Source organism: Cnephaeus nilssonii (genome assembly GCF_951640355.1).
Source record: "Cnephaeus nilssonii genome assembly, chromosome: 11".
NCBI classification, from domain to species: Eukaryota; Metazoa; Chordata; class Mammalia; order Chiroptera; family Vespertilionidae; genus Cnephaeus; species Cnephaeus nilssonii.
Window position 1 is genome coordinate 21,720,263 of NC_137082.1, and position 23,767 is coordinate 21,744,029.

General features: G+C 35.9%; 1 protein-coding gene across 2 annotated transcripts in view; it reads left to right on the forward strand.

Moving 5' to 3' along the window:
• The window catches only part of SEL1L2 (SEL1L2 adaptor subunit of SYVN1 ubiquitin ligase), a gene marked incomplete at both ends in the record, with an annotated part of 105,210 nt that overhangs the window by 38,281 nt on the left and 43,162 nt on the right, over window positions 1-23,767 (forward strand). For both annotated transcript variants that reach the window (XM_079783475.1, XM_079783476.1), the window contains 4 exons: window positions 1,746-1,908; window positions 21,841-21,894; window positions 22,550-22,609; window positions 22,700-22,781. In XM_079783475.1, coding sequence (XP_079639601.1) covers window positions 1,746-1,908; window positions 21,841-21,894; window positions 22,550-22,609; window positions 22,700-22,781 — 359 coding nt within the window. The remainder of the gene's footprint in view (window positions 1-1,745; window positions 1,909-21,840; window positions 21,895-22,549; window positions 22,610-22,699; window positions 22,782-23,767) is intronic.

Below are 23,767 nucleotides of genomic sequence, written 5' to 3' on the forward strand. Positions count from 1 at the left end.
TTTCTCCAGCCCTGGGTCCTGCTTCTAGTATTCCTTATATAACCTTGGACCTTCCTGATAGGGGGACCTAAATACCCATCTCTCTCTCAAAATCAAAGACACATAGAAAGATTGGTTTTGCAACCCATTGCTGCACCTAGGACCAGTGAATGGATATACTGCTGGATACGAAGTCCAAGGTTTCTCTGCCCTGATCCATGTCAATGCCCTTCTGGTCTGAGCATCCCAGCAGGCTATGCAGTTGCAGCAGCAAGCCATGTGACAGAAGAGCTTTAGGGAGTCTGTATCCTGGTGTCAAATCTATCCCTGGATGCCAGACATGTGCATTCATTCACCTTTGAGACCTTCTAGCTTACTTGCTTTCTGTTTCTCAGGTTCTCAACTTGCTCTGACAATTTCTTGCTTAACCTCCTGGCTTTTTTTTTTCCACTGGAGTCTACTCTCTGTTTTGCCATCCAGGACCCTAATGCCTACCTGGATATCACTAGCCCATCCTTTTTTGTCTAGTCATTCTATCCCAGCCTTTTACCAAGAGCAGGCTATGTTAGCATCAGCCTGGAGAGGTGGTACATAAAGCTGAGTCTCCTGATCCTTCTAAACTGGTAGCAGTGGCAGATATGTGTGTTTGTTCCAGCATTTGAGTCAAGGTCACAGGTAAAGGTTAATGCTTTCATGTCTTACCACTACCCTAAAGGAAGTTATAATAGTAAAAATCAATCCCAAAAGTACTCTCTATCTCTGACACAAGTTTTGACCTTGCAAGTCTCTCCATCACTGCTGTCATACAGATCCGTTACACAGATCTGTTACTACTGTACAGAAGGTGGCTTCTGACCCCTCAGAAAATGCAATGTGAAGCAATCCTATGGCATCTATATTTGCAATCACTAAGCTTTCCCATCATTTACCCACTAATTACAGGAGAAAATTACAATGCCTTAAAACTTTAGAATCTATGCAAAAATGATGATAATGATGATGATGATGGTAGCTAAATTTATTGAGTACTTACTCTGTACCAGGTGCTATACCAATTACGTCCTATGGATTATTTCATTGAATCTTCCCAGCAACCCTATGAAATAGGTTTTATTATTATCTCTATTCCATAGGTGAAAGAGCCCGAGGGAAGTTAAATAACTTGCCCAAAGATCTGAACTAATAAATGGTAGAGCCAGGATTTGAACTGAGGCAGTCAGAATCTAGAGCCCTTATAATCATTAGGTTTTGTTTGGTTATTGTTTTTCTATATAGTCCTAGCTTTGATCTGATAAGAATATGTTGTGTTTTTAAAAACTATTTCAGAATATTAAGGGACTGTTGTTCTCATGATAGTAACTTCCTAGAAGTGACAGTTTGATTATTTTCAATTTATTTTTATTATATTGTTATATATTTCAGAGTTTACTTTATAAAACAAATATTCATAGTGAACTTGGAGTTCACTGTTTTAGGACAAGTGCCTCAATTTTTCACTTCACTTGGTATATAAGCTTGGTATATATAATGTATTTTATGTATTTCTCCTTTTTATCAGCTTCCCTATTTGTCATATATATTGAAATTATAATCTTAGACTAATCTAAGGATAAAAGAATCTACTAGTCTAGAGATGCAATGGACTTTAGTTAAACTATATTGTTAAGAGCAATGACAACTGGGTCCTAGAGAGAAGTACTATGAAAGAAGGAACAGAAAATTTCATTTTTTATTATCAAACTTCTAACCTGATATTCTTGAAACAGAGCCTACATATTCTTTGCCAAAGCAGCTGACCTGGGAAATTTGAAAGCTATGGAGAAAATGGCTGATGCTTTGCTATTTGGAAATTTTGGCATGCAAAACATAACAGCAGCTATCCAGTTATATGAGTTGTTGGCCAAAGAAGGATCATATAAAGCCCAAAATGTGAGTTTTGGAAAAAAATAAGTCTTAAATAACTACATCCTGAAATAACTATAACATGTAAGAGGAATTGGGCAATAGTATTCCCACTCTACTTCATGAATCCAGACCTAGGGAAGTTACTGCAATGCACAGAATAGTTTAGTGTCAGGGCAGGGACCCAGCAGCAGCCCTGGGCAAATCCTTAGCTACATTAGTGACCTTCAGGAATGGAACAGAACTGCTCTCTACTCCATTTTCCATGTCCATGTGTGTTCTGAGAAAATTTGAGAACTCTGAATTCCTAACATACATTTTATACATAAAGTATATTCACCTATTCAAAGAAATATAGAACTAAATCTATTACCTTAGGAGGATGTTTTTCTGTTTTTTACGTTTGAAATACTTTATAAGCTATATACATTTCCTTTTCTATTTAAAAAATGCGTTTCATTTTATTCCAAGAATAACATAAGCATTTAATAGAAAATTTGAAAAACATAAAAAAAGACCTTCATAAACCAACTACCCTGACACAACTATTGCATTTTCCCTTGGTTTCTTCCTCTCTGCATCTTTCTTTTTACACCATTCTAATCACAATACAAGTGCATATATAATTTTGTTTCTGGCTACTTAATGCTATAGCAAAATCATATTTTCATGTTTCTAGTCTTTTTTATTGAAAATATTTCTTCCTAATTACAAAAGAAATTAATGCTCATTACAAAAAGAAATCTGAGAATTCAGAAAGTATGAAGAAGAAAGTCAAAGTTGTCTAAAAACTTTCCTCCCAGATATTTTTGTGTTTGTGTTTTTTGCTTTTTTTAACCATCCAGTAAATTTCAGAAACTATGCTTTGGAATCAGAAAAACTTAAGTTTGAATCTATACTGCCACTTGCTTATTGTGTAGCTATGTAAGAAAATTTTTTTCTCTTCTGCATGACAATTTGACCTTCCGTTCACTCTAGCTCTGTTTCCCTGGTAATTTGATAGAAGTAAAATGTTAACTGTGTTTCTAGGGAGCATTGCTTATGATTGAAATGATCTCTGAGTGGCAAACTTCCTTTGGACTGGGAGGAACCATAATGAACTATAAATACCTGATAGTCATAGTGATTCTTACCCTGGACAATCTATGGAGTTGTTACATGGGGCATGACATTTTTATGTCAGGGTGGCTCCCACACCCACCCAGTGTTGATATAAGCCTTTGGATCTGAGCCATCATCTAAGGGACCAAAGATGGCTATTGGAATATTGTGCAAACTGCTGGGAAGACTCCCACAGACAAGAGGGCCTGGTGTTGCCTTCTGAAACTGTGGTTCCTGTGCTATATCCAACTGAATAGACTGTTGGTAAATGTAGCCTATGGGAGTCTTGTGAGTCTTTATGTTTAGTTGAACCAGAAATTGATCCATAAGACTGTGGTGCAACCTCTCTAATTTTTATCTGTATTTAGGATAATGGTAAAACACTGGGAACTATCAGTCTGTCTCTGTGTCTGTGAGTCTGTTTCTATTTTGTTTGTCCATTAATAGTCTGTTTCTATTTTGTTTGTCCATTTGTTCTTTAGATTCCACATGTAAGTGAAATCATATGATATTTGTCTTTCTCTGATTGACATTTCACTTACATAAAATCCTTTAGGTCTATCCATGCTGTTGCAAATGGTAAGATTTCATTTTTTGTGTACGGATGAGTAATATTCCATTGTATAAATGTAAAGCTTTACAAACTAGTCATGGGGATGTAAAGTATAGCATAGAAAATATAGTCAATAATATTGTAATAACTACATATGATTCCAGGTGGATACTATAAATATCAGGGGGAACAATTTGTAAAGTATATGGTTGTCTAACCACTATGGCTATACACTTAAATATAATACAAAATAATAGTGAATGTAAATTATAATTTAAAAAAAACTTCACTGGGTATTGTGTCTGTCTGTTTCACTGCTGTATCTCTAGCATTTAGCACAATACCTGGGACAAAAAATATAATTAATTAATTATATAATTATATAAATAATTATATGCTTATATAATTAATTATATATTTATATGTAATTAACTATATAACAATTAATGATGAATTAGTCAATGGAGTTATTGTAAGGATTAAAATAATATGTGAAGGTACTTAATTCCAACCTGGAACTTTGTAATCATTCATTATAAAGAAAGAATATAAATATTATTCCCACTATTATTCTTCTAAAATTTTACCTATAACTATGTAGAATTTATTTTTGAAAATGAGATCATACTTTAATTCCTGTTTCCTAATCTGCTCTTTATTCACTTAACAATATATCATAGACATCTTCCCATGTAAGTATATACAGATTAACATCATAATTTTAAATAGCCATATAATTTTAATTAATGTGAGTTGTTGAATACTATTTTTACCCTAAGCAATGTTTTGTAGTTAAGTATAATATAATTATATTTACAAAACAGTAAACAGATTTATAAATGTTGTAATAAAATATGAGAGTTATCAAACTTTCTTTCTCAATATTTGGATAATCAAAAATATAAAGTTTCAAGACAGACCAAATTTTATCATCATGTCCACCACTAAAATGATACCTCCGAGCCCTTCCAGTCAAGATGGTAGGTAGTATAGGTAAATGCGGTACTCAGTTCCTCCCACAACTACATCAAAATTACAACTAAACTATAGAACAACCATCATTCAGATTCTCCTAAAAGCTAGCTGAACAGATGTGCTATAACTAAGGATATAAAGAAGAAGCCACATTGAGACTGGTAGGAGGGGTGAGATGCAGAATGGGCTAGTTCCACACCCGTGTGTGTTGGATAAAAATTAGGAGGGCTATCTCGAATGCAGTGGTGCCCCCTGAGAATCAAGGGGTCTTAGCCTTACACCAGGGCCCCAGCTGGGAAGAGAAGTCCCAATAACTTCTGGCTGGTAAAGCCAGTGAACTTTGTGGCTGAGTGAGATGGAGGGATGCGGAAGTCCTAAGAAGTTCCTCTTTAAGGGCTGACACACAGACTTATTCAGAGTCACTCACTCTGAGTTTAGCACTGGGCACCAGGGACATACAGGACAAAAGGAAGTTGTCTAGCTTTGGGACAAGAGTTGGTGCGGGGGCAGCTTTCTCACAGACAGAAATGGGAGCACAGGCCATTGTTTCTTGTCTGGGCTCTCCCCTCACAGAGCCAGCAGGCAGGCACCATATCTGAATTTCCATCAACCTGGCTAACACAGTTTGCCCCCACCTTGGTGATTCCCCAAGAGCCCACCCTACCCAACTTGCAGGCCCAACCCAAGCAATTTTCAGTAGCTTTTCCATACAAACAACCTATCATGGCTCATGCTAAAGACAACATTTCTAAAATCTTTCAAACAAGTAGCATCTGGCCTCAGCATACTGCGTACCTCTTGCTAAGTGGTCAGGCCCAGCAGTAGTGGTAGCTGGCCTTCGTTAACAACTTGGCCTCTCCTAGCCCCATCTCCAGATCACATTGTAGCTCATGCCAGGTGGTCCCAGGGCAGGACTCAGGTGGCAGCTAACCTTGGCCTGTACCTCCTGGGAGCAAGCACACTTAGTAGACAGCTTCAGATCATGTCAAAGCACCACCCTACCTCCTCCACAGGGACACACTACTTGGGCAGACTGAGTAGAGCCTCACTGAAGTGGGTCCTGCTCAGTGGGGTCAGTCCCTGCACAGCTGATTCTCCTCAGTGATCACAGCCAGCCCTTGCAACCAATCGGCCTGGGGGTAAATCCCTCCCATTGATGTACCAACAGCAATCAAGGCTCAACTACAACAGGAGGGTATACATATTCTACCCAGGGGGCAAACCAGGACCTACAGGACACCTGTTACACAAGGCCACTCTACCAAACCCAGGAAATATAGCAGCTTGGATACACAGAAACAAACACAGAGAGGCAGCCAAAATAAGTAAACAAAGAAACATGTCCCAAATGAAAGAACAGAACAAAACTCCAGAAAAAGAACTAACCTAAATGGAGAGAGTTCAAAACACTTGTTATAAGGATGCTTAATGAATTTAAGGGAATAGTAGTTGAACTTAGTGAGAATTTAAAGAGATAAAAAACATAAAAACAGAAATAGAAAACATGAAAAGAACCAGTCAGAAATGAAGAATGTACCAGCTGAGATGAAGAATACATTAGAGGGAATCAGTAGTGGAGCAGATGAAGCAGAAAATCAAAGTAGAGATTGGAAGATAAGGAAGCAGAAAACACCCTCAGAACAACAAAAATAAGAATTTTTTTAAAATGAGAATAGTATAAGGGGCTTCTGAGACAATTTTAAGCATACCAACATTCGAATCATGAGGGTTCCAGAAAGAGAAGAGAGAGAACAAGAAATTGAAAACCTATGTAAAAAGTAATGATTGAAAATGTCCCTAACCTAATGAAGGAAATAGACATATATGTTCAGGAAGCTCAGAGACTTCCAAACAAGATAAACCCAAAGAGGCCCACCTCAAGACATGTCATAATTAAAATGTCAAAGGTTAAAGACAAAGAGAATCTTAAAAGCAGCAAGAGAAAAGCAGTTAGTTATCTACAAGGGAGGTCCCATAAGATTGTCAGCTTACACTGAGTGGCCAGATTATTATGATCTCTGAATGCATAATAATCTGGCCACTCAGTGTGTGTGTATGTGTGTGTGTGTGTGTGTGTGTGTGTGTGTGTGTGTGTATATGTATGTATGTATATATATATTTTTTATTTTTTTTAGCGGCCCAGTGCATGAATTTGTACATGGGTGGGGTCCGGCCAGCCTGGCCAGGGGGAGGGGACATGGGTGATTGGCCGGCCTGCCTCCTGGTTGAACTCCTGGTCGAGGGGACAATTTGCATATTAGCCTTTTATTATATAGGGTATACACTGAGTGGGCAGATTATTATGTGTTCAGAGATCATAATCTGGCCACTTAGTGTATTTCTCAAGAAAAATTTTGTAGGCCAGAAGAGATTAGTAAGAAATATTCAAAAGTAAGGACCTACAACCAAGATTTCTCCACCCAGCAAAGCTATCATTAAGAATCAAAGGACAGATAAAGACAAGAAAAAACTAAAGTAGTTCATCACCACCAAATCAGTATTATAAGAAACTAGAGGCCCAATGCACAAAATTCGTGCAAGAGTAGGCCTTCCTTCCCCCGGCTGCTGGCACTGGCTTCCCTCTGGGACCCGGGACTCTGGCTTCCCTCCGGCCCCAGCTTCATCTGGAAAAATGTCTGGAATGATGTCCTGTCTAATTAGCATATTATGCTTTTATTATTATAGATACTAGAGGCCCGGTGCATGAATTCCTGCATGGGTGGGGTCCAGCCAGTCAATCCGGCTGGGCCAGGCAGGGGGGAGGGGATGTGGGAGGTTGACCAGCTGGCCTTGCCCCCGATCGGGAGGGAGGTGATCGGGGGCAGGGCTGGCCAGGGGGAGGGGCCGCAGGCGGTTGGCCGGCTGGCCCTGCCCCCTGGTCAAACTCCCGTCGAGGGGACAATTTGTATATTAGCCTTTTGTTATATAGGATTAAAGGAACTTCTTTAAGAAAAAGAGCAAAATGTAAATAATAAAATGGCATACCTATCAACAATTACTTTAAATGCAAATGGGTTAAACACTCCAATCAAAAGACATATAGAGGCTGAATGGCTAACAAATAAAACCTTTACATATGCTCTCCATAAGAAATTCACTTCAGATTGAAAGACATACACAGACTGAAAATAAAGGGATGGGAAAAGATATTTCATGAAAATGGAAACAAATAAAGGCTGGAGTAGTGATACTTACATCAGATAAAATAGATTTTAAAAAACAAACAAAATGAAAAAGCAGAACAGAAACAGACCCATACAGAGAGCATTTTGCCAGATGGGAAGGGGGAGGGATGATGAGTGATAAGGTGAAGTGATTAAGAAGTACAAATAGCTGAGACCGGTTTGGCTCAATGGATAGAGCGTCGGCCTGCGGACTGAAAGGTCCCAGGTTCGATTCCGGTCAAGGGCATGTACCTTGGTTGTGGGCACATCCCCAGTGGGGGGTGTGCAGGAGGCAGCTGATTGATGTTTCTCTCTCATTGATGTTTCTGGCTCTCTATCCCTCACCCTTCCTCTCTGTAAAAAATCAATAAAATATATTTTTTTTAAAAAAGAAGTACAAATAGTCACAGAGATAATCGCTTTGACAGCACATATACTAAAAACCAGAATAGTCATACTATGCAAAGTACAGCATAGGGAATATAATCAATAATATTGTAATAAGTATGTATGGTGTCAGATGGATACTAGATTTTTTAAGTGATCACTTATTAAAGTATATAATGTCTAATCATTGAATTGTACACCTGAAACTAATATACTATTGTACATCAACTGTAATTGAAAAAAATATATTTAAAGTAAAAAAATAAAAACTCACCTATCCTTTCCAAACTAGTGGACATGTACTTTATTTTTCAATGGGTATATTAATTAATTAAGTCAATAATTTTTCTTGGACACTTATTATCTGCTAAACATAATCTAGTTGATGAGAGAAAAAGATTAATGGATTAAAGTCTTTATTTTACATTGACAACCCAGTCTTGAATATTGGATATAGATAATATAAAACATTTATTTGTATTTAAATAAAGTATTTGATTTAATGTCAAAATAACTCTCCCAGAAAAGAAATTTCAAATTAATATAAATGGCACATTAAAACACATGGATTTTAGAGCTGAACTCAAAGTTTCACTCTACTTACTGTAGTTAGTGTGGTTCTGTTACATGGTTGCAAATCACTCTCTTCTCCTAGTTAATTGACCAATTGTTTGCCTTTGATTTTAAGGAGAATCAGGTAGGGTAATGTAATTGGCTGAGTGCTAACTCAATGCCCGAAAAAATAAAAAATAAAACTCGAAATGTATACCATTGGCCATATGTTATGACAGCCATCTTTGTAGAGAAGAGCAGGCATTGGGGGGACAGTGTTCTTGGAAATGTATAATTACAGACATCAGGATGGCATTGTGTAGTAGCAGAGCAGGGGTTCTGGAATCAGAAAGTTTGACAGTGTGTGAATCCAGATTCTAGATCCTAATGATGTTCATTCTTTTGTTCATTATTTTAGTATTCCTGAATTAGTTACTTATCTAAACCTCAGGTTTCCCACACCTGAAAAGGTGATTGTTAATAAGGTTCACACTATATTTCACTAGGTTACTACAAGAGCTAAATAATATCCAAAAGATCTCTTAGCAAGAGATCCTGGACACCCTTATTCTTCACTTCAGATTCCCCCTCTTCCCATGAATTCCCTAGTGATCAAATCTTTAACATCTGAATGAGCATGGAGCCAATAGGACCCTGGTCTAGTGCTGCAGCCAGATTATATTCTGAAATTTTGACTATTGTCCCTGTCATCACTATAGGAAAATCTGTTTCCAATATCCAGTCCTCTTGTAGTTGATTTATCTCCTGGTACAAAGCACAACTAGACAAAGAGATTCTGTGCTACCAACAATGCTTGGCTGCTGGGACCAGGATGGTCACATGCCATATATATACTTTTAATCCTCATCCGAGGATATGCTCTTATTGATCTTTAGAGAGAAAGAAAGGGAGAGTGATGGAAACATAGATGTAAGAGAGAAACATTGATCAGCTTTCTCCCATATGTGCCCTGACTGGTGGACTGAACCGCAACCTAGGTATGTGCCCTGATCAGGAATCAAACCCAAAACCTTTTGGTGTACAGGATGACACTCCAACCATCTGAACCACCCAGCCAGCATTGGTCACAGGGCATATAGATCACAGCTCTCTAGTAGGGCTGGCCAGATAACCATCTTTCTTCTCAAGCTGTTTGTGCCAGCCTTTCTAGGAATACTGCCTGCACTTGTAAGTAATGTTTGCTGGAAACTGAGGACAACATAACAGAAATGTGGCTAAATAAGCTGAAAATGATAATAAAAGAATATGAGAGGAATAGAGACAGAGAGAAAGGGAATGAAAAGAATTAAAACACCTACCTCTGGGGAGAAAGGGGAAGAATAATCAGAAATACTGAAATGTAATACTAAATGGGAGAAGCCTGGAGTGCCAGAGGTCTAGGAGAGACCAGAATTAACAAAGAAAAAAGAGGTATGAATTCATATTATAAAGTGGCACTGAGGGGGTGGAAGAAATGCAATTTCAAGCTATATATAAAGGGCAGCTGATGGTAGAAAAGGCATAATTATTTCTTTTCATGCACCTTGAAGGCTTCATCTCACAAAATTCAAAATCAACTAAAATAAATCCCAATAAAAGCATAAAAGCATTTAAGGTTATGAACAGAGTTCATTTAATTGATTTTCAAAGAATCTATACCTTTGAAATAATGAGAACTATTAATTAATGGAGTAGTCTTCATAATAATGGTGGAAATTGAGAAAATAGCAAACAAAAAACAGTCATATCCTAGAAGATGTCCTGTAAGATGTTGTATTATACTAGCTGGAGGTAGATAAATTATTTACCTTTTATTTCTCTGATTCTCTCTCAGGAAGCAAAAATTCAGAATTAGAAAGATGAACTCTTTTCTTGATGAACTGTTTCAATGGGATTTTGTCTGTTAATTTGCCAAATAAGAAAGTAGGGTTAAATCTCATGTGCTTTAAGAAACAAATTGCCTGGCCAGTGTAGCTCAATGGTTGAGCGTCGACCTATGATCGATTCCCGGTCAGGGCATATGCCCAGGTTGCAGGCTCCATCCCCATGTGGGGTGTGCAAGAGGTAGCCAATCAGTGATTCTCTCTCATGATTGATGTTTCTATCTCTTTCTCCCTCCCCCTTCCTCTCTGAAATCAATAAAAATATATTTTAAAAAAAGAACCAAGAAATGAATCATCCACATTGTACCACCTAAAACTTAATCACTGTAATCTCTAAGTGGTGGTATTATTTGTAGCTATTTTCTTTTTAAAAATACTTCTATGGCTATTTTTTTTTTCTAAATTTTCTATTCATGGGTATGTATTACTTTGATACCAGAAAAAGTTACTTAACTTAGATGCATCTACTCTCTTGGTTACACAGTTCAAAATAGTTTTAATATGAATTATAAAGAAATCCATTTTACAATGTAAAAATAACTATTAGTATATAAGTGAGAAGGATTTTACCATGGTTTGTGATTCTAGAATAATTCTATCACAATGGTAGATTACACATATTCTTCATTTATTTCAGATTTGAATTATAGATGTGTTTTATAGAGGGACTATAGTTATTAGCACCGTGCTACCACTGAAAAAATATTTTAGTATCAATCTAATAATCACTTCGATAATTCTAGGATTGCTTTGTAAAGCATTTCATCTTGATGTGACTGCTCTTTTTGTAGTAAGAATATAGACCAGATCTAAGTTGCTCATTAAGGTTGATTCACACTTTTGTTTGGTAGCAATTTGAGCTAAAAGTAATGATTTCAGATGCTTTCAAACCTTGTACAACAATTAATGGAAACTTGTTTAATATTTTTTCTTTTTTAACAATAATGTCTTATGTAACAAGTAAAAGGAGGAATATTTAATTTTTAAATTCTTATTATGGAACCTGCGTAATTTGTTTTGAAATATAATAAAATATTCTCTATGCTTAACTCCTTCCATTCAAATTCCAGATGCTTTAACAGATCCTTAAAAAGCACAGCACAATGGTTGAGTTCAGAATCCAGTATTATAAACAAATCTAATTTGCAGAGTTCGACCTTTAAAAGCCACTGAAAGTGTCATTGATGTCATCACTATTATGTAGCTTCTCTTTCAACTCAAAGCATTTTTATCTGGATTAAGATTTTATCATTCTATAATCCATCTCATTTCATCTCAGTCATTATCTCAGAAAAAGGTCAAATACCAAAACTTGATTATTGTAAATTGTTAGGAGACAATGCCCAGGTGTAAAGGAATAGGACAAAACTGACTATAATCAGCATATCTACTACATAAGAGCCCATAACATCTTTTGTCTTCCTCTAGTGCCTGCCATGCTTTAAGGAATGTAAAAAAGAAAGAAAGTTGAACCCTCAAAAATTAATTCAAAATCACCCATTGTTACTTTTCTGCTGAAGAGAGAGGAAGTGTGTCTCTGGGATGGTTCTTTGCAGCTGGTAAAATGATGGTTTTAGTCCTTTCTTTCAAGAGTGAGCTTTATACAGAGGTGAGCTCTTTTCCACAGTCACAGGATGGAAATTTAACTCCTACACAACTCACTTCACAATTTCAGGACCTCACAAATTTCTCAGAAGGATCAGGCCAAAAAGTATAGTGGGCTTTGCACAAAATAATACACTGTTGGTGAAGCATATTTAAAAATGCAAGCTCAACTGAATAGTACAGTATCTTAATTTTCTTATAGAAAACAATCTGAGCCGAAACCGGTTTGGCTCAGTGGATAGAGCGTCGGTCTGCGGACTGGCAGGTCCCAGGTTCGATTCTGGTCAAGGGCATGTACATTGGTTGCGGGCACATCCCCCGGTGGGGGGTGTGCAGGAGGCAGCTGGTCGATGTCTCTCTCTCATCGATGTTTCTAGCTCTCTATCCCTCTCCCTTCCTCTCTGTGAAAAATCAATAAAATATTAAAAAAAAGAAAACAATCTGACATTAGCCATTCAACTTAATAGTTGATGAAATATTTCTTTACTATCAAAATTTTTACATAAGTAAACCAGATTCTAAATTAAGCTGAGTCAAAAATTTCAAGCATTTCAAGAAAAATAAGAATCTAATATTGACTCCTTAAAAGGAGCTAATTAAATCATCCTATATAATAAAAGGCTAATATGCAAATTGTCCCTTCAACAGGGAGTTCAACAGGGAGTTCGACCAGGGGGTGGGGCCAGCCAGCCAACCACCCACGGCCCCTCCCCCCAGCTGGCCTGATCAGGGCGGGCCGGCTGCACCCCACCCATGCACGAATTCGTGCACCAGGCCTCTAGCTTTAAATATAAACTTAAAAGGGTTACAGGAGTGCCAGGATTCCAGATGCCTTCCATTACTAATAACAGCCTTTGTGCTCAACTATTCTAAAAAAGGGAGCCTTGGAGACGAAAAAAGAATTGGCTGAATCATAGAATATTTTTTTCAGTTTATAGATTAAATAGATTATACAAATTATACTTATAAACCACATGTTAGAGCTATAAGCTTTGGGGGAACTGAACTCTGTAGTCAATTCCCTAGTTTAAAAAGTAGCATAGTTCTTTGTTCTTGCATGATGTTCTTATGAACTAGATGAAAAAATAAAAATGTGGGCTTTGATGAAGGTAGATAAAGAGTGTAGACTAATGGATCAATGCCAATGTAAAATCAAGTCTCTGGCAGTCCGCCAAAGAATTCTGCCTATGACCCTGTGCTCTTCAAATATTTCATCAACTATTGAGTTGAATGGCTAATATCAGATTGTTTTTAATATAAAGCATGGAAAGAAAGGCATATTACCAATGATATACATAAAAATGTGAGACAAGCTTGTAAAAATGCTGACAGGAATGATAAAGCTCCAAATGAGTAGAACCTTGAAAAGATTAGAAACACCAAAACAAATTTTATAATTATATTCTGACAAAATACAGTGTTTTGACCCTATTAAGAAGAGGAGGGAGGAGAAAAAATGAGAAAGTGATATAGATGACCTAAATAAATATCTATCAGATAGATAATGTGCGAAATATATAAATTAACAGCAAGTAGTAGCAGCTTATCAGGTGTTACAACAGTGGTAATTATCAGAAGAAAAATGCTAAAATAATCAAAAATTGTTGTTTATGAAGAGAATAAGGAGTGACTTATAAAGGAGCATGGTATTGATGTTTATATTATAAGCCCTCAGAAGTATTAGAATTTTAATTTTTTATATAGATATGCATCCATTAGTTTGATGAAGTTATATAAAATGTTAAATTTATATATTAACTTTACCCTCAATATAACTTGTGTTTAAAATAAAACAAGGGTACTTATATTAAGTAATAAAAGCTTAGAATGTACTTTTCTCGCAAGCACCTAAAGCAGAGTGCAACGAACATCTGTTTGCAGTGAGTTCAAATCTCTTGACCCAATTCAGTTTCATCCTTGGATACTGAGAGAATTTGTAAATGTCACTGCCAACTTGTCAAAGACTAACAAGGGCAGGAAAGAAGCCACAAACCCTGGAGGCTGGTTGCCAAATTCGTCCAAATCACACAGTGTTGGTGAGTTTAATGGAAGACTCCCCATCATATTTTCATGATGTTTGTTTATGAAAATCCCATAAAATGAAGCTGTACTATTTGTCAAGCAGCATGGATTCATTAAGAACAATTTGTATTAAGCAATTGCTAAATTGAGAAATGGGAAACTTGCAGTAGAGATGATAATTCCATATTTTATCCATTATAAGACACCATTGACTATAAATTATATACTTTTTAAATGTCAGTTATATACTTGTATCATATAAAAGTTGTCAATTAAAGCATAAATCAGTGTTTTCTTATTAGAATTTATGTTTTATTTCTATTAAAAGTTTTGTTTTAGACATTTTAGACACAGATTTTTATCATAGACCAGTATTTGGTTATATAAAAAAGGTAAATACTGTAAGTTAAATAAATTAAGGTGTTCCAAAATTCTTCTCATTCAGAGTCCAATTGAATCAGTTTAAACTTAGAAAACTTAGTTGGTAACTATCTTTGTCCAACACGATATCATTCTCTGTACATTAAGAATATCATTAGAGCCTGCCCAGCATAGCTTAGTGGGTGAGCATTGACCTATGAACCAGGAGGCACAGTTCACATTCCCCGTCAAGGCACATGTCTGGGTTGTGGTCTCAATCCCCAGCAAAGGGCATGCAGGAAGGAGCCAATCAGTGATTCTCTCTCATCATTGATGTTTCTATATCTCTCTCCCTTCATCTCTGAAATAAATAAAATACATATATTTTTAAAGTTTTTAAGAAAAGAATATCTTTAGGGAGTGTTCCTCGATTACCTCCAGAATTTCTTCCAAACTACTGACTCATTCTGCACCTGTTAGTGCTGACTCTTTCCAATTTGACTAAACATACAGTACTTATTTTTTTTCTTCAGTTGAATCACATGTTTCTGGAAGTTCAATTCAAAGTCAGCAAGAAGTATCTGACAATGTTCAATATTGAACACCCTAATCCTTATATATCATGTTAAATAAATTGGTCACCACCGCTTCTCATTGTTCAATAGTTTTCATCTATTCCTTGGGATTTGGCAATTTCTCCTGCCTTGAGTTTCAAGGCTTGGCTTGCAGCCATACATTTTGCACATAAATTAGTAATAGAAAGTAACACAGTTTCATCCACTTTGGGATATCTTCCCTTTTTTAGGAACTTGTAACTACTCTGTTTTGACAAGGTCATGATAGAAATATGCATCCACAATGTAGTCCAGATTCAGAGAACACACAGGATGGTGATTATAACCCAAAATATATTACGTGAGGAAGGCAGAATGGGGAATCTTTGTAGAAGAGAACAATTGAGGTACCAGACAGCTGCCCTCAAGTGTCTAAAAGGCAGAGAGTGTTGCAAAAAAGGAAGTGATTTATAGAGCACCAAATTATTATATAGTTTAAGGCAACTAAGTACTAAGGCAACAACTACTATATAGAGATTAATTTTGTTTAAGTATCTATTAACTTAATAAACTTCCCACCAACAGAGATGTCCAATTGTATCAGTTGGGATTCTCTGAGTTTCAAGTACAGAGAATACAACCTAACTGGCTTAAGCAAAAGTGGGATTTATTGGCTCATGTAATGGTGAAGTCCAAGTTGTAGCTGCCTTGATAACCTGGATAAAGAGGAAAGAATGAAGATATCAGGACATACTTTTTTGAGCTCTTTGCTTTCTTTTTTTCTATTATGGCTTTATTTTGAGCCAGCTGACCCCATATGGAAGCAAAGATGGCCAACAACAGCTGTAGATATCCTTCTCCCTTATATCTGAAAGTCTCTGTGAGAGAAGCCAGCTTCTTTCCCAATGGTTTCATCAAAAGCACTGGGTTAGATCACAAGCCAACCCTGAGTCAATCATTGCATCCAGGGATCTAGAGGGTAGTATGCTGAAATGGGTCAGTCAGAGAAAGATTAATACCTTATAATTTCACTTATATGTGGAATCTAAAGAACAAAAAAATAGAAACAGACTCATAGATAGAGAACAGACTGATGATTGCCAGAAGGGGGGTAGAGGGGATTGGGAGACTGGGTGAAAAGTTGAAGGGGTTGATAAGTACATATTGGTAGTTACAAAGTAGTCCTGAGGATGTAAAGTACAGCATAGGAAATATAGTCAATAATTTTGAAACAACTATGTATAGTATCATGTCTAACCATTATGCTGTACACTGAAACTAAAGCAAAACTGTAATTGAAAAAAATATATTGAAAAAAGTGCAAAAAAATTTCACTACATCCAAGATTGGTTTAGCCAATGTCAGATGACCTCCTCTGGATTCAGAAAAGAGTGAGAAGCCCATTAGTTCATTGAACCAAATGAACAGAGAATTGAAGGTGGTTTCACAAAGAGAATCCAGAAAGACAAAAAAGTATACACTGACAACATCTACATGCAAAACACAAACAAACAAAATTAAAAAGTTAAAATTGAAAAAGTATTTTCAAAATATAATCACACAAGGAAAAATGTTAATTTTATATATATATGTGCTAGAGGCCCAGTGCACGAAATTTGTGCACGGGTAGAGTCCCTAGGCCTGGCCAGCAATCAGGGCCGATCTGTGGGATGACTGGCGGGGTGATCAGGGCCCCTGCTCACACCCGCCTTGGCCTGGCACTGCCCACTAGCCAGCCCAGCCCCCCACTGCCGCTGGTCGCCATCTGTGGGGCAACCAGCAGGGCAATTGGAGCCCCCACTCGCACCCACCTTGGCCTGGTGCCGCCCACTCACCTGCTCCACCATCCCATCGCGGTCCTGCTCTTATTAGGGCCCATCAGTCCTGCCATGTTCCACACCACCATCTTCTGTGCCATCCTGTAGTGGTCAACACACATCTAACTCCCGGTCAGTCGAACTCCTGCCCATGGGGGCAATTTGCATATTAGCCTTTTATTATATAGGATTTTTATTGATTTCAGAGAGTAAGGGAGAGGAAGAGAGAGAGAGAAACATCAGTGATGAGAGAGAGAATCATTGATTGGCTGCCTCCTGCATGCCCCACACTGGGGATCAAGCCTGCAACCCAGGCATGTGCCCTGACTGGGCATCAAACCGTGACCTTCTGGTTCATAGGTCAAAGCTCAACCACTGAGCCATACCGGCCAGATGTGAATTTATTTTTTAAAATATAAATGATACTACATTCTTTGACTAGAAGCAATAGAACTAAAACTTAATGACAAAAATATAGCTTAAAATTTAGCCTCTTATAAATTCTAAGTCTCCTAGTTTTTAGCAAATAGAGATAAAATAGAAACTGAAATGACATATTAAAACTCAACAATGATAATAACACTACATATAAAAGTTATGGAATATAGCTAAAGCCATATGCAGAGGAAAATATACAGCTTTAAATGTTTTAATAAACAAGAAACACAAGTTTATATCTCAAAAAGCTAAAAGAAAAAAAACAGTAAAATAACAGTACAAAAGAAAACAGTATTTTAATAACTTTTTCAGATAATTGTATATATTCTTCTTTAGTTCCTCACCAAACTTCAACAGTGATTGATAACTTTTTAAAGGTCAGCTGCAATGTGGAATCTGAAATCCTATCAATGATCTTTTCCTACTTCTTACATTTAAATTGACTGGTCTGTCTTGCATTTTGAATGGAAATTTTTTACTCATATATGATTTTATAACATCATACAGTGGTCATTTAGAAAATATTGGTTCTCCAAGTTATGCAAATCTTCCAAATTTGACAAATTTCATTATATGGTATAAAAAAATCATGTATGCTAATATTGCCATTGAGCTCATCAAAAGTCTTTAATGGGGTATCAAGCTCATAGTATCAGATACAAGTTTTCCAAATTTCAGGTTTTTTTCTTAAAAGCTTAAATTTATTATTGGCAAGTACATTTAATTGTTTTGTTGACGTGACCAGCTTGCTTTATTCATTTCCAGGAAAATGTCTGCCAATCTAAATGAACATAATCAGTTCATTGTTCTTTCAAGTAAAGATGGTGTTCCATGAAAAAAATGGCTAGTTCAGCTTGCAACTCAAACAAGCACTTCAAGAATTTATTTGAAATACTCAGCCTATTTTACTATCAGAAGTGCTTTATGCCTACTTCATACCTGCTCATGCAGAATATTAAAAAGACATGTATTTAAGAGTTGAGACAATAAAAATAATGCTCTTACTGCCTCATCACAAACATTCTAAAATGAAACTAGCATATTTTCCTGTGAGTGTAATGTATGAAGAATAATAATATAAATGGAGGCTTGGGGCACTTCCTTGATTCATGCTAACATGCTACCAGTTTTACTTACCATTGCTCTTCAACATTAATGTTAATGTCACCATGAAGAGAAACACAAATACTATCTTTGAAGTATAAAAATCGTTTTGACCTTGAAGACCTGCTGAAAGGACTTGATGTTCCAAGTCATTACAAACTATACTTTGATAACTACGGAGTTATGATATAGGTTTAGTTGAGCATGACTGAGACCCAAAATAAAATGACTTACACAAAACAGAATAGTATTTTCCCTACAGTTCAATTTGAGTGGAGAAGGTGGCTCTGCTCAGTAGTAAAGTCATCAGGAACTCAGACTCCTAATTTGTAACTTTGCCATCTTTAGGATATGCTCTCCTTTGCGCTGTCCAAGTTGGCTTACCATCATGTCAGCATTCTAGCTAATAGGAAGAGGAAGAGGGGAAAGGGAAGGCACATCTTTACAAACATGACGTGGAAGTTGTTTACATCAGTGTCACTTGTTTCTATTGGTAATAACCACATGGGCACATAGTGTTTTGGTTGGCACATCCTCAGCTGTAAATCAAGAGTTCTTTTACTCTAGAAGGAGGGGGAATCCTAAGGTACAACCAGCAACCCCTGCCACAGTTTTTTGTGTGTGTTTTTTTCAGTAAGAGGAATTTATTTAATTTCATTTTTAAGAGTTTACTCTTGGTGTAGTGCATTTTATGGGTTTGGACAAATATATAATTTTTTTTGTCCACGTTTATGGTATAGTGTATTCACTGCCCTTCAAAATCCTCTGTACTTCACCTATTCATTCCTCCCTCCCCACCCCTGCAAACCACTGGTCTTCCTACTGTCTGCAGTTTGCCTTTTCCAGAATGTCATATAGTTGGAATCATGGAGAATGTAGTCTTTTCAGATTGTCTTCTTTCACTTAGTAATATTCATTTATGTTTCCTCCATGTCTTTTCATGGCTCAATAGCTCATTTCTTGTTAACACTGAATAATATTCCATTGTCGAGATATATCAGTTTACTTACTTATTCAGCTACTGAAGGATATCTTGATAGATTCCAAGTTTTAACAATTGTGAATAAAGCTGCCATGAATATCTGTGTGCAAATTATTTTTGTGTGACCGTAAGTTTTTATCTCATTTGAGTAAATTCCAAGGAGTGTGATTAATGGAGCATATGGTAAGAGTATGTTTAGTTTTATTTTTATGTTTATGTTTAGGTTTGTAAGAAACCTCCAAACTGTCTTCCAAAGTTACTATACCATTTTACATTCTTACCAATAATGAATGAGAGTTCCTGTTGCTCCACATCCTCACTAACATTTAATGTTATCACTGCTTTGGATTTGGGTCCTTTAATTTCATTTTTTAAAAAGCATTTTTGTCCACTTCTCACTCCATTGTCTCCCTCCAATGACTAATCAAGCTGAAATGCTGATCTTAGCACCTAATGTGAAAGTAAGCACTATTTTCATCCCAATACACAACAGTGGGTTAGTAATATATAATCTGAGAAGGTAACATGAAGACATGTTATATTCAATTTCACTGATGTAAAACACAGAACAAATAGCATGTGTAGATTCCAGAAAAGTCACTCTGAGGATTTATTATTAATATTTGTTTTGTTCTGTAAGGAAAACTTGAGAAATCTTATTTTTAAAACTTCTGTATAATTAGTATTGTTAACTTATTTCTTATACCATAACAAAGTGCATATATATATATATATATATATATATATATATATATATCCAATAAGCACATAAAAAGATACTGAACATCACTAACCATTAGTGGTGTAATCATTATTGAAAGGCAAGCAGTAAACTAAGAGGTAATATTCACCAAAATATATAACAAATGACTAATACATATAGTTTATATGAAGTTCCTACACAACAATAAGAAGAGATACATAAACCTAGTAATAACGGACAAATGATATAAACATGCAAATGACAAAAGAAATTAAATGGCTAGTAAATAAGAAAAGATAAACTCACCAGAAATTCAGAACACCCTAATTTAAATAAGATTTTTTTATACATTAGATTGGTAAAACTGAAAAATTGAAGATCAATGATATCCAGTGTTGGTGAGATTATGAGGGAATGGGTAATTCATATACTTTTGGTAAGAACGTAAATTTGTATAACACTTCGGTAGGCAATTTGGCAGTACGTATTAACATTTTCACTGCAGAAGCACTTTGACTCAGCAATTCCATTTCCAGTTATTTGTTCTAACAAATATATACCTGGCCCAGCCAGTATGGCTCAGTGGTTGAGTGTCAACCTATGAACCAACCAGGATGTCACGGTTCAATTCCCGGTCAGGGCACATGTCCAGGTTGTGGGCTCGATCCCCAGTGTGGGGTCTGCAGGAGGCAGCCAATCATTAATTCTCTCTCATCATTGATGTTTCTCTCTCTCTCTCTCTCTTTCTCTCTCCCTGTCCCTTCCTCTCTGAAATCAATAAAAAATATATATATTAAAAAAAATATATATATATATATATATACCTGTGCATGTACAAGAATTTCAATGTTTTTAGTAAGAGCTGAAAATTTTAAATGCCCTAAATGGCTAACAGTAGAGAAATGGCTATGTTATGAAGTTATGGCATGTCTACCTGTAAATATTGGCAGGAGGAAATCTCCAAAATGTATAAAAAATTAAAAAGATATATTTATGTTATGAAAGTTTGGTGACACTTGGAATACATACACTAAAATGTATCCACAATGTTTAAGAATAGTAAACATTGGAAGTATAATAATGAGGAGAGACTTGCTCCAAGAAGTATCAAGACATACTTTAAGCTGCAGTAATCAACATAATTGCAAACCACATTTTGTTTATCCATTCATCCTCTGATTATGGACATTTGGGTTGCTTACAACTTTAGCTATTGTAAATAATACTGCTATAAACATGGGTATACAAATATTTCTTTGAGATCCTGTTTTCAGTTCTTTTGGATATATACCCAAAAGTGGAATTACAGGATCATATTGTAATTCTGCTTAACTTTTTGAGGAATCATCATGTTGTTTTCCCCAGTGGCTGCACTTTTACATTCCCACCAATGGTGCACAAGCGTTCTTGTCTCTCCATATCCTTGTTAACACTTCCTATTTCCTAGTTTTGCTTGTTTGTTTGTTTTGATAGTAGCCATTCTAATGGATATGATGATATCTGATTATATTTTTATTTGTATTTCCCTAATGGTTAGTGATGTTCAGTATCTTTTTATGTGCTTATTGGAGACATATATATATATATATATATATATATATATATATATATATATATATATATAAACTTTGTTATGGTATAAGAAATAAGTTAACAATATTAATTATTATGAAACAGATATTTAAAATATCCCTTACCAATATAGATAAGAATAATTGTGAAATAAATGTATTTATTGGCTTTTTCTTTTGAGCTTTAGGCATTGGGGTTTTTGTCTTCTTATGGAATAGGAATGGAATATAATCAAGCCAAGGTAAGTTCATTCTATTTTTTTCTGAAACAAAACTGATTTCTTCTTAAAAGGGACATTAACATTGACTAGAGTCTATGCTTTAGTAAGGGGTGGGAACATCCTGCCCACAGGCTATATAAGGCTGGCAAAATCATTTGGCCCTGCCAATGCATTAGGGGTGAGTTAACTAAGGTTTGACCAAATATAGCAGGCTAATTTTTAAGTTGATACTTTTGTATGGCATGTGAATGATCTTATAAACATCCCAATGGCCCTTGGCAGAAAAAGGTTTCCCACCCCTGCTTTAGCTAAAGGGGCTCACTCTAGTACAGTGATTAAAAGCACCAGCTCAATAGTCAGAGAAGTTTAGGGTTAAAATACTATAACGTTTTTAATGTTCTGTGTTTCAGTTTCTTCATTAAAGATAGATAATATCTACTTCATAGGGATTTGTGATGAGTAAATACAATCTCATGACAATGCCCTTTTCACAGACTGCAGAGATCACTAAGACTCCCTCCATCCCTCAAAAAAAAAAAATGCCAACTGTCTTTACAGAGGAAGAGAATGAAATTTGGAATTTATTTCGGGTTCATTTCTGTGCTAAGAATAAGAAAAGCAATGATTAGTTTGAGTTTCAAATTTAGATTATATATATTCATTTATTTTTAACTAGGCACTGATATATTACACCTTTGGAAGTGCTGGAGGAAGCATGATGTCCCAGATGATATTGGTTTGTAAATTAAATATTCTTGGACCCAGATAGTTATGTTGTAAATACAGCATTGTCAGAATACTAAGAATATATATGCCTGTGTTTTAGGGATACAGATATTTGTCAGGAATCAATGTTCTACAGAATTGTGAAGTTGCCCTATATCATTACAAGAAAGTGGCAGATTATAGTGAGTAATCCACACAGTTTATTTTAAGATAAACAGACTTGCTAAGCATTAAAAAAAAATCAATGCCAATTGACATATTTATGAAAGTATTAAAATACTATGCTTTTAACATCTGTTATAATACAATTCTTTCAATGCAATGTAGTTTTCTGATTTCTTAATGGTTACTTTTCAAGTTTTAAATTATTGTGCTTATCTTTTATTTTTGTTAGTACATGACCCCAAACAATTCTGTTTTACTTGTTCTTGTGATGTTCTTTCCTTCTATTGAGAATTTGAATGTAGCATCAATAAATATTAACATTTATAATATGGCATGACTTGTTTAAAATTCCAGGATAAATGGATGTAAGGTACACACATTGGCGATCTCTATTACTGCACTTGAGAACAATTCAAGTAATCATTATTCTATCACCCTACCTTTATCTACAAAAAAAAAAAAAGCATGAGATTAATATATGTTCCTAGAATCATTTTCTTTTTTTAAGATTTTTTTAAAATAAATCTTTATTGTTCAGATTATTACAGTTGTTCCTTTTTTTTCCACTGTAGTTCCCCTCCACCTGGTTCCCACCCCACCCTCTACCCTTACCCCCCCCCCCCCGACTGTCCTCATCCATAGGTGTATGATTTTTGTCCAGTCTCTTCCCGCACCCCCCAAACCTCCTTCCCCCCGAGAATTGTCAGTCCACTCCCTTTCTATGCCCCTGATTCTATTATATTCACCAGTTTATTCTGTACATCAGATTTTTTATTCACTTGATTTTTAGATTCACTTATTGATAGATATATATTTGCTATCACTTTGTTGTTCATAATTTTTATCTTTACCTTTTTCTTCTTCTTCCTCTTCTTAAAGAATACCTTTCAGCATTTCTTATAATACTGGTTTGGCAGTGATAAACTCCTTTAGCTTTTCCTTATCTGTGAAGCTCTTTATCTGACCTTCAATTCCGAATGATAGCTTTGCTGGGTAGAGTAAT